This window comes from Conger conger, chromosome 8 (genome assembly GCF_963514075.1).
Source record: "Conger conger chromosome 8, fConCon1.1, whole genome shotgun sequence".
NCBI lineage: Eukaryota > Metazoa > Chordata > Actinopteri > Anguilliformes > Congridae > Conger > Conger conger.
The window spans coordinates 26,328,625-26,341,316 of record NC_083767.1 but is presented as its reverse complement, the minus strand read 5'-3'; the positions used below and the strand labels follow the sequence as shown (position 1 = coordinate 26,341,316).

At 39.6% G+C, this 12,692-nt stretch overlaps 1 protein-coding gene across 5 annotated transcripts in view; it reads left to right on the top strand.

The window, feature by feature from the left end:
* Positions 1-12,692, top strand: part of pigg (phosphatidylinositol glycan anchor biosynthesis class G (EMM blood group)) — a 142,674-nt gene that overhangs the window by 108,759 nt on the left and 21,223 nt on the right. For 4 of the 5 annotated variants that reach the window (XM_061252011.1, XM_061252010.1, XM_061252012.1 and 1 more), the window contains 2 exons: positions 6,929-7,120; positions 9,543-9,852. In XM_061252011.1, coding sequence (XP_061107995.1) covers positions 6,929-7,120; positions 9,543-9,852 — 502 coding nt within the window. Of the gene's footprint in view, positions 1-6,928; positions 7,121-9,542; positions 9,853-12,692 lie in introns of those variants that run through there. The other variant, XM_061252014.1, reaches the window with a different exon arrangement.

Below are 12,692 nucleotides of genomic sequence, written 5' to 3'. Positions count from 1 at the left end.
CGAAGAGGATGGGGGAAGGAATTGGTGGAGAATGTAGGTCGGGCCTTATAATAGCGCGTAATGGCGCGTACACCTAGCTAAAATTTGGGTGGTCAGGAGACAAATTAATGAAATCACCGCAACAAGAGTACTTGCGCGAGAGAGAGAGAGAGAGAGAGAGAGAGAAAACAATGTAATTGGATGATAATGTGGAAGTTGTAAACGAGAAAAACAATTTAACAAAGTTGATCTAAAGATACAATGTATTATAACATTAACAAAAATAATGCCCAGATGCGCAGCCTTACTTGGGGGCTCAAATAGCTGACCGTCGTCAGCAGGCAAAGTTTCTTGCTTGGAGAATCTGTGATGCTCCAGGGAATTAACGCTGCCCAGGTACCGTTGTCTCGGGGGAAGGGCGTCTCTGGCGGGACCAGGAAAATCCGTCTCTGGCCTGACCAGGGGAAGGCGTCGTCGTCTCACGCGTGGGTGGAGGAGGAAGAGAAGCCGGTCCTCTTCTAGCTCCAAAGTTGATTAAAACCGCACAATGTATGTGCGATCTCCGATAAAATATCGGGTCCTTGCAAGTATTCGGATGTGTATAATTTCAGAACTAGCAGGCCCAATGAATAGAACCGTGATCAAGGGTTCAGACACAAAGGGAGTGTTCTTAAAATTAATTAGATGGGAGTCTCTTTTGGAACGAACAGCATGGGATAGCCGTAGGTTAGAAAGAGGCCGTGAAATTTGCGCCTGAGGCTTTTGTGAGGCCCAGCAGTTGCGTATTTCCGGCTGTTACTGTATTGGCTAAATTTCCATTAAATTACAGTGGGAGGCGGCGTTGATTGCGTCATCAATGGCGTGGACAAAGGCGTTTCCCTGTTTCAAAAAGTTCTTACGTTGGCCCCAACACACCAAAACAGATACCGGGTTTAAAAAAAATAAATGTATTAAACAGATATACAAACGCAGAACGTAAAACAGTTGAGTTAACAGGAAGTTAGGTAAGATAAGCTATGAGTTTTCCTGTGCGCATGCAAACGTAAGCACACGTTTTCTTGTCTGAACAATGGAAAGGGTAAAGTAGGCCTGTATGGTGGAATAAACTAAAGCTATCACTCGATAAAGAGGGAAGTGCAGCTTCAAATCAAAGTATTACAAGACATGGTTAGTTGGTTATTTACAACTACTAGCTATGTTACTTAGGAGTTCTGAGAGTTAGCCGTGAGGAGCGAGAGAGAGGTTACATGTGTAGCTACACTCTGTACATATGCGCAAACTGATTTACGGAATGCATTCAAATGATAAAGACAAATAGAAAAACACAGATTCACAAGATCAGTTAAGTCTAAGCTAAACAGTGGCTATGCCTAGAATGTTTGTTTAGTCCACACGCATTACTGGCTAAGAGTATTAAGTCCTGGGGAGATGCGCAAAACTCTTTCCAGTGTGCTGCATGTTGTTGTCTGGTCTGTCTGTAGCGGTCATTTTGCTGGTTACAAAAGTTTGTCTTACTATTCAGGAAAGTTGTTGTCTGCGGTTTCTAGTGGTGAGCTGATTCACATTGGCTAGAACCCAAAAGGCTTTGGTCAACTTTGACCCCCAAGTCTTCTTCAACTTGAGCACTATCCAATTTTATACCCCCAATAAAGTAATCCTGCCTTATGTTTTTATTTCCCATGTGTAGAACTTTACATTTAATTGTATTGAATTTCATTTGCCAGGTTTCTGCCCACTTCTGGATTCTGTTTCAGTCTTCCTGGATTACTTTAGTAGAGTCCATGCTGTTAGCTAAACCTCCTAGTTTTATATCATCAGCAAATTTAACTGAATGACTTTCAATGGCGATGTCAAGGTCATTTGTGTAAATGAAGAAGAGCAGTGGCCCCAGCATCATTCCTGTGTGTGCATATTGTCTAAGACAAAAACGCAAAGGTATTATTTTGAGATGTAATGGTTAGAATCTTCATCAATTCAGAACACATTACTGAATATTCAGACAAACACAGAGAGAAGTTGCAATACAGCACACGTATTTACCAATATGATCGTGAGAAATACACTGGCTCTTGGAGTTGGTCTGTTAAGCCCAGTTTTATTTTTTCCGCTATTTCCCTAAACTTAGATACAGTATGCTAATATCAATTGTGCGAAGACACCCAGATTTAGAATCCTGGCTACGCCACTACACATGACATATGTATTATTTTGAGTCTGGGAATTTAAAAACATGTATATTACTGAATATTCAAATGAAGCTGGAGAAGTTGCAGTACACACTCAAGAAATGTATATACTCATGAAGTGAGTATGTTCAACATGACCGTCTTTTTCATGTCCGCTCTCCTACAAGGCATGCAAAACCTAAAGTCCAGTCATTCGTGCCCTTTCTGTAATGAAATGTGTTCTGTGATGTAAAATGTTTACCTCAAAAGAAGTGAATAGCCTATGTTATTTTATCGTGATTTACAGTAGGTGTTCTCGCACATTGCATCGCCCCTCCCCTGCCAGAGAATACTTATCTCCTCTTTTCAATGTGAATGAGATGGGCCGGAATTCGCGCAGAGCGAAGCTCACATATTAATGAGTAAAGATTAACAAATCGCTTATTCATCTAATTTTAAACGTTTAAAAAAATTCATATTATGTGTCAATAGGTGCATTGGGAAGTCAAGATTCTAAGGTTTCTGTCAATATGTTTGTTGCATATGTATGGTAAAATCTCACAAATTTAATCATCCAAATAGATACAGCAAAAGTTAATCTGTTCTTGTCAGTGTGGCCGTCGACCAGAGGGTTAAAGGACTCAGAGCATGAGGAAAAAGATTCTCTGGTCTGATGAGACAAAAAAGTAACTCTTTGGGCAGAACTCCAAGCACTACGTCTGCCGAACTGCTCATCCCCTGGATAATACTATCCCTACAGTGAAGCTTGGTGGTGGCAGCAATGCATGGGGGTGCTTCTTCGTAGCAGGGACAGGAAGACTGGTTAGAAAATGGCAATTTTATTAATTTAAAATGAACTGTACAACACAATAAAGTGTGCACTGTACATACATATTTGTATAGACACATGGTTTATATTTTATTTTTGTTTCAGACCAGGTACACAAAGGGCACGCAGCTAACCCTTTAATATCTATGAATTCAGTTAAGTTCAAATGTGTTCCATTATGCAAATAACAACATTATTCATCTTGTTTTTTCGCCACCTTATTTCCATTACCTTTGACTAGCATTGGCTACAGGTCAGTTTAAAGCTGGGCTGAGAATATGCTCTTGGAAGGGACAGATGTTCCAGACAGGCACACATGTAATGCCTAATTCATTGAATGTGTTTTTTAAAATAAAAATTGCGTATGAAAATCCGTTAATTAGCTTAGCTTTTGTTGTATCTTTCAACTTGTCCTTTTCATTATTATTAAAAAAATATACTGTTTATTTATATTTATTGGAGGTACTTATTAGTCTTATTCTTAATATGGATGTAACTCCTCCTGTAATTGATAAAACTAAATGGACCAAACTTGCTAATCAAGCGTCCACACCTGTTTGGTCGCTTTCTCTTTGTTAAAGGTACAATAGCTAATTTCGGACTCCGGTCAAGAGAGGAATTGCGGGAAACAACACCCACACACCAGGACATGCACTGTTTTGGAAAGTTGACAGTGACAAACATGACGGAGCCTGTCGTTCTATTAAGAAAATGTTCACCGAACAGGCGACTTTATGAATTGTTGACTTTAGTGTGCTGCACAACACTATATGTTTTTTATTTTTTAAGTTTTCACTTTATATAATCAACTATATTATGGCTGTGGAACGAGCGGGCTATATAACTAATATATGATTGTGTATCACAAATGATGCAACTGCAACTTACAGTTTGAGACAAATAAAGGTTTAGCTAAACATGCATGATTGAGCACGTAAAGAAATCAAAGGAATGTGTAGCTGCCGAAATTACACTCCAGACAAGCGATCACTGAAACTGTATGCTATTGCTTGTTATCCAAGTGAAGAAAACATATCTGGTTATAAAACAATGCCAGTTCATTATCGGTAGCAACAAGCAAATGAGCTTATTAGTTAGCTTGCCGAATTTACAAAAATCCACCTGAGGAACAACGCTTGTGCAACTGTGCTTGCAACGCTTGCTACTATGTTCGTATACAGAGTATCGGTGACAGCTTGTCTGGAGTGCAATTTGGGCAGCTACACGCGAACAATCAGAAGCCCCCAAGCCCAAGGCAATTAGTACAAATTTTCAACCAATGAGCTTGAATTATTGTACAGCTGTACAATGTTTTGGTGATGGCCCATCACCTGTATATTTTGAAACCAACATTGAAGGACTATAAACACAGGTAGAGGGTGAGTCAACATGTCAGTGAGGCTGACATGTGAGGCTGACAACAATAGGAAGGGATTTCTGTCATCTCATGTATATCTTTTGACCTCAAACTCAGTTGTCTTCAGTTTAAAGCAAAAACAAAGCAATTGACCTTGTGCTCCAATACTTTTGGAGGGGACTGTTGTTTCAACATCATTACATCATAATTGTCGTAATACTCGTCCTATGGCTCAGATAGTAGAGCATTGCGCTAACAGTACGAAGGTAGTAGGTTCACACACAACAGAGTTTATCAAAATCAAGAAACGTCTCGTGAGCGGCAGTTCTGTGGGCAAAAACACTGTTATGAGAATGACCAGACTGGTTCACGCTGACAAGAAGTAACTCAAATAATCACGTGTTACAACAGTGTATGCCGAAGAACATCTCTGAATACACAATGTGCAAACCTTGAAGTGGATGGTGTACAGCAGCAGAAGAAAAGTAAAGAATATAAATCTAATAAGTCAAATAAGAAGATGAATCAAGCAAGAATATGCATTTAAGTCTAATAAATACCTAATAAAGTAGTCATGGAATGTACATAAGTATTACTATCTGTCTAAATGTAACTGGCTGAATAAACAAAGGCATGGCTAACTACTACTGTGTAGTCGGTCAATGATGGTCACTCGCAAATCACTGTAGGGAGTATAATGAACTTACGGAATGTATCATGATGCAGCCTGATGTTAGTATTTGGGCTGATCAATTAAATGTCCCACGGACATGCTAATGTGTTGCTGCTGCTAGCCCATAATTTTCAGCCTGTCATGTTGTGTAAGACAAATAACATTGATTCAATGCAAGGAGCGGTATCATTAATTTAGGTCACAATTTATGAGGACTTGGACTGACTTGCTAATGTAGCATAAGATTAAGTGGAAAATAAAAAAGCAACCGAGCTAGCTGCATTTAAGTTTAAGCAAGACATGCAATCACAGGAATATAGTAATTTATTGGTTAATCTGAAGACTGATATGTTAACAGATTAGATACTGTTGTTGGCTAGAAAACCATACATTATTTTCTCTCTAGCCACTGAGCTAGCTAGTTAAATGCCTGAAGTGTTTTCATGCAATGCATGATGGGCCGTTAAGTTGTCTGTTATGTGTATTGATGTAGCTGGTCTCTTTTGGTCGCCCTCACTTTACTGGATCCAACTCGTTATCACAAATTGAGTACTTGCCAGCCACTTTGGACAGAGTCAGGCAGTGGCTGGCTCCTGTTGCTTGTTATGCTATATGCTGCCTGGCCTGCCTGTGACATCGTTGGTGGACATAATGGTCTGTCATTGTTCTCATGTTCGTTTACAGTTTAGAATGATTCAAACCAGTGAAATGGCATTGAGATTGGTTTAGAAAAAATTGCTGTTTTATGTGGGAGACCTAACCCATGCAAACATACAGTGTAGTATAAATGCTGAAACACACACGAATGCAAGTCAAGCATATTCTATTTAATTTGTTGATTCTAGATTTCCTGATCAGGGTCGCTGGAGCCTATCCCAGCATACATTGGGCGAAAGGCAGGAATACACCCTAGACAGGTTGACAGTCCATCGCAGGGCACACACACCATTCACTCACACACTCATACCTATGGGCAATTTAGACTCTCCAATCAGCCGAACCTGCATGTCTTTGGACTGTGGGAGGAAACCGGAGTACCCGGAGGAAACCCACGCAGACATGGACAGAACATGCAAACTCCGCACAGAGAGGCCCCGACGACGGGGATTCGAACCCAGGACCTCCTTGCTATGAGGCGGCAGTGCTACCCACTGCACCATCCGTGCTGCCCTGCCGGTCTTACCCCCCTGGTTATTTCTGTAGGAACAAAACAGAAACATCAGCCGGGAAACAATTAGCTAAAAAACTATTGTACAGATCTGTGTGTTCATACCATGCTTTCCCCAATCAGTCTCCTGCTTGGCTCAGCCATAGTGAGAAATACTGGTTGCAGGTATACCTGCACAAGCTGCAGTCAAATCCTCCAAAAAAAAAAAAAGAAAAGCAGCTCAAACCACGGCGTTATGTTTTCAGAGGCTGTACATCCATGGACCGATTCATTTTAATATTTTTATTCACTATTATAAACATACACTCAGTGAGCACTTTCTCAGGTAGACCTGTACACCAGCTTACAAATATTTAATCAGCCAATCATGAGTGTGTGAGTGAACGGTGCGTGTGCCCTGCGATGGACTGGTGACCTGTCCAGGGTGTATTCCTGCCTTTCGCCCAATGTATGCTGGGATAGGCACCAGCCCCCCTGCGACCCTGATCAGGATAAGCGGGTTCAGATAATGGATGGATGGATGGATGGATGGATTCTAGATTTTCTTGTCTGCTAAACATTCTTAAATCAGGTTTTCTCTGGTTTTGGCATCCACCCATAGAAATGCTTTCCACAAGATTATGTTTTGTTATTTTCTGGTTCAGCTGTAGTGCAGCTGTAAAGTGTGAACATAGTAGAACAAAAAATGTGTTCTGCAGAAAGACTTAAATCAGGGAACTGTAGTGAATATGTCCATGTTTTCTGTCTCTTTCTGCAGCTGGGAACACAAGGCAGAGCTCTCGGTACTTTCTGCTGCCTCATTGGTCCTCATCTTCTTCCTCGTGCAGAAACGTTGTTCTCTGGTTTCCAAGATTGCTTTGGCTCTTGGCCTGCTTGGAGTGTACAGCTACCGGGCAGCAGTCGGTAACGTGCTGTTCCCATGGCAACTGGCCAGCCGAGATATCTCCAAGTAAGTTTTTAGATGAGCTGTCATGTACTTACAGTATGTTGATCAATCACTTCTTTCACCTTATCCCCCTTTTGCATGTTTCATAATACAGACTGTTACTGGGAGGATGCCTGGTGTTTATAATTTGTGAAAACAATCTGGTGGAAGTTGATTCACAATGTAAAAAGAACTTGCCAGAGACAATGTCCTTGGCTGTAGCACTGAAAAAACTGCATTAGAATTTTTTTACACGGACCATGTACACACCGCTTCCCCAATATGCTGGGCACTAAGCAAGCAAAAACAAGAGTAGGGAGGGCTAAAGTTCTTCCTGCAATGTAATTACAATTGCCGTTCCTCACACAAACAAAACAAAATTGACACCTGGGCTCACTTTAACAGGTAAATTAACAAGGAAATGTAGAAAATAAGATGGAATAACATAAAATAAAAAAAGTTTAATCTATTCTTATGTACACTTAACGGTTCAATAATGTTGCTCTTTTCCGTTAGGAGCAAGACATTATGCTAATTTGACTGTTTAGGAGTTTGTGGCTGCACTGAACACTGCAACAAATTCAATAGGGTAATTATAAAAAACACATTGGAGGCATTGATGTTCCTTTTATTACCATTGTAATCAGTTTGTTATTCATACTCATGAAGAGAAAAAATAATTTTAGGTGTGCAAAAAACGTTTCAGCTGCCAGCATCCTGAGGGACTATAGCCTTTTCAGATGCAAACTGGCACCAAAAAATGCTTGCTGTCTTTCTCAAAATAACCCCAGAAGAGATTTTGTATTGGCGAAATGAGATGTTACTCAAATTGTAGTTATCGTAATTCTGATTTGTCCAAATTATGCCAAAGAGGCCCTCTAAAATGCTTTCTGACAACAGTATTTTTATATAGAGATATTCAGCAAGGGCTTACATACAGTGTGGTAAAAAGCATTTTAATATTATGAATAGATTTATTTTTCAATTACAGTAATGGCTTGTTCATTTCGAGTCCCAGCTGCAACTCTGATACCCACTGCTATGGCTTTTCGCCAGGCTATGACAATGTTTTCTTGTGGCTTTACTTAGTATGAACAACAATACATGTAGAGAGCTTCTACAGTGTAGTAGAAAGCATTTATTTTTACAAAAAGGTTTTTTTATCGGGAAAAGGTGATATTTGCCAGCAGCTGTTGTAATGCTACCCTGTTGCTCGCTGTTCTCCGGGCTATGAAATGTTTTCTGTTGGACATATCACTGGTAATATGTTTGAACAAGCATATTTTTATGTAGATATTTTATGTAGATATTCACCAAGATATTGTCTAAGCGACAAGCCAGTGCAATCTCATAATTCACTGAAACAATTCTCATTAGCATGTCAAGAACAGAGATGACAAAGAAAGAATTTGCATGGGGGTGCAACCAGGTAACTGGTCCAACGACCAATTACAAAAGCTAATATACGGGTGCATCGCTCTAAGCACCCCTCTGGACTATGCATTGCTAGTTTACTATTGGCTAATTGTTCGATTAAAGAAATTCCACAATCAAAGCTAATCTACTGAAAAATACCCATGGTATCAAACAATCGCAGACACCTGGTACCAGCTTCAGTGATTAGCAGCACGCGGATAAAACAAATAAGTGCAAAGCTCCATTCTCAGCTGTACAACTGAGCCATTTAAAAATGTACTCAACCTGCTCTAGTGGAACAGACTGCAGTGATACTTGTACTAGGGGAATATTTGTAAATTTGGCTAGCTAACTAATAGCTTAATTGCTTGTTGCTACCGATAACAAATTGGTATCGTTTTATAACTAGACATGTATTCTTCGCTTGGATAATAAGCAATAGTATACAGAGTTTCAGTGATTGCTTGTCTGGAGTGCAAATTGGGCAGCTACACATTCCTTGTATCTCTTTCCGTGTTCAATCAAAGCTAAACCTTTATTTGTCTTAAACTGTAAGTTGCAGTTGCATCGTTTGTGGTACACTATCATATCTTAGTTATATAGCCAGCTAGTTCCATAGCCAAATAAGTTGCTTGTGCATAATATAGTTGGTTAGCTAATGCGAAAAGTTCAAACAGACAAAACATATCAATAGTGTTGTGTCAACATTTCATAATGACACCTGTTCGGCAAACTTTTTCTTACTAGAACACAACAGAAAGACTGCATGCTCTGTCACGTTTGTCACTGTAAACTTTCCAAAACAGAGTATGGTTTGAGGGTGTTTGTTGCTGCAATTCCTCGGTTGACCGTTAGGCTTCTGAAATTACCTATTGTACCTTTACATATATATATTTGGAATTTGCTCAGAGACAATAGCTTGTGATATTCAGAAGTGCCATTATGATGGTGGGGGGTAGCATAGCGGGATAGACTTGTAATTTGTGACTGATATATTAATCCCTGTATCTCTTGTTTTCTGCTTTTTCAGAGGGACAGTAGAGGCTAGGTTTGTCTACATCTTTGTCCTGGGCATCCTATTTACAGGCTCCAAAGACCTGCTCAGATCACAGGTCATCACAGCAGACTCTTGGCTGAAGTGCAGGGGTCTATGGGAGGTGTATAGTGGTATAGTTCTACTGTGCGCCATCCTTCTCCGACCCCACAATCTGCCAGTGTTGGCTTGCAGTCTCCTCATCCAGACAGCAATGGCCCAGTATATCTGGAAAGAGCTGCAGTATGATGCAGCCCAGACATCCATCATACACTACTGGTTCGGACAAGCATTCTTCTACTTCCAGGTCAGACACAGAACTTTGTCTTTGTCATATTTCTTAATGAAGTTAGCAGGCCTTTTCTGGTAGTAGTTTATGCCTTTTGAGTCTGCATCTTAGTACTTAGTGATGTTGCTAGAGCTGTGCGTTTTGTTGTCATACAGTGGCTTCAGAAAGTATTCAGACCCCTTCACTTTTTGCACACTTTGTGTTAATTTTAGATGGATAAAATTGCCATTTCGCTGATGTATTAATCAAAAACTTAAATATTTAATTAATATGATGTATTCAGACCCTTTATTGAGTACTTTGTAGAAGCCCCTTTGGCAGCAATTACAATAAGTCTCTACAGGCTTGGCACCTGAATTTGGGCAGTTTATCCAATTCTTCCTGGCAGATCCTCTCCAGCTCCTTCAGATTGGATAGGAAGCATCTGTGAACTGCCATCTTTCAGGTCTCCTCACAGATGTTCTGCGGGGTTTAAAGGAAAACACCAACATTTTGGGAAACATACCTTTTCTCCGACTTACCCAGAAGAGATGTTCAGTTTAATTTTTGTGCATTCATTGACTCAGTTTCCATGTTAGCATACCATGTTTATCTCCTTCAAAGTGTTAATCCTTACAAATACACTTTACAGCAAATCCAAAGCTGTGTTATTTACAGGAGGCATCATGTATTAGAAATACACGTGCGGAAAATTAAATGAAAATTAAAACGAGAGACGTTGTTTTTGGATTAGTTAGACGGTTGGAACGATAAGTGCTGTACGCACAAGTATCCTCTTCTGTCTTCTGCTGGTTGATTGCACTTTCTGAAGGTAGTTTTAACCCTCTGGGGAGCTTTGCCAATGATGCCGACAAGATCAGATTAACTTTCCCTTTTATTTGGACTATTGACACATAATATGGATTGCTTTAACCTCCTAAGACCCGCATTCTTTTTTGGTATGCATTTTTAATTTCTCTTTGCTATTTGGGCTTATTGGGACCTGATAAGTATAAAAACTAAGCATCATCTTTTGACATGATGTAGTTTTTGAGAAAAATGATGTCCACATATGTGGACTCGGTCTTAAGAATTAAGTATTATGGTTGTACAGCCCAAAATGTGGAGTCCACGCATGTGTACGCCAGGTCTTAGGAGGTTAAAACATTTTAAATTAGATGAATTAAACCACTGCAATTTCTTAATCTTTAATCATTAATATGTGAGTTTCACTCAACATATCTCATTCACATTGAAACAAGGTAATAATTATTCTCTGGCAGGGGAGGGGCGATGCCATGTGCGATAACGCCTACTCACAGAAGGTACCTAAGGAATCTCAACAGGCCATTTCTGATCATGTGCCTGTGCCTACAGCCACAAAGACTCTGGTTGTCAGCTAGGTGGCATCGTATGGCCCCAGGACTTTTTAAAATTTAAAATTAATCAATTAATCAAGACCTAGATTAACAAATTTCAGTGATCCAAAAATGTAGTTACAATTGGGTAGTGCCTGTTTATACTTTGTGTGATTCTAGAACAATTTAGAAAGCACATATGATTCTGACCTATTTACTGTTGCCATATTGTTGTAGCCGAGTTTGTGCTGAAAGCAAAGATATGAAACACGTTGGAATCACAATATAAAGTTGATTAAAATGACATAAATGTCAGAGCATGGCACAGTCACCAGTTTTCCCTCATTTCACCCTCAGACCCCAGAGGATTAAAAGGTAGAACTTCTCTGAAAACAATGACTGTCTTTTTTTCTTTTCTTTTTTTATTCCCGCACGTGTATTTCAAATACACATGATACCTAATGTAAATAAGACTGCTTGTTGCTGTGAGTTGTATTTCTTCACTTTGAAGGAGGTAGGCTACTGACTCCTATAGGTTTCAAGTCTATGCTAAGCTAACATGTTTTGTGAACAAAGGAAATTGAGCCAGTGAAAAAATGAAAATGAAATTGAACATTTTGTTCTTTCCCAAAATGTTGTTTTCTGCTTTAAGTCTGGGTATTGGCTGGCCACTAAAGGACAGTCAGAGACTTGTCTGAGGCCACTGAAGCATTGTCTTGGCTGAATGCTTTGGGTCATTATCAATGCGAAAGGTGAACCGTCACCCTGAAGTTGCATGCACTCTGGAGCAGGTTTTCTTCAATGACTTCTCTGTATTTGGCTGCTTTCATCCTTCCCTGAATTCTCACTAGTCTCCCTGTTCTTGCCACTGATAAGCACCCCCATAGTATGGTGCTGCCACCACCATGCTTCATCGTAGAGATGGTATGAGCTCGGTGATGAGTCGTGCCTGGTATTCGCCTGACATATTGTTTGGATTTCTGCCCAAAAAGTAAAATTTTTGTCTCATCAGACCAGTGAATCTTTTTCCTCTTGCGCTCAGCATCCTTTAAATGCTGTTTGGAAAATTCCAAGCGGGCTGTCATGTGGGCAATTCCAGCGTTATGGATGTGACATTTGCACACAAAATGACAAACTTCCTAAAAAACATAACTCTTCTTAACAAACAAATAACTTAATAAAAAGACAGGTATTTAGGGGGAGAATATACACTTTCTAAAATCTCTGTGAATGTTAAAGTCTAATGCAGAAAGTCTGTTATCCATGTAATGTTTGAACATAAAAATAGCAATTTGGAAAATACTTAGTCCTGTGCAGTGATGATTATACACTTAACACAATGACGATAAATCAGAAACCAAGTACTATTCATGTATTATTGTATTTATTTCATGTAATATTGGTTCATGTAGATGAAAATAAGTACACAGATAACAATATATTGTGAAAACAAAAATAATGGTCTCTTGGAGAAAAAAGACACCCATTTAATCATTTTAATCATTTTTTCACTCGTTAAAC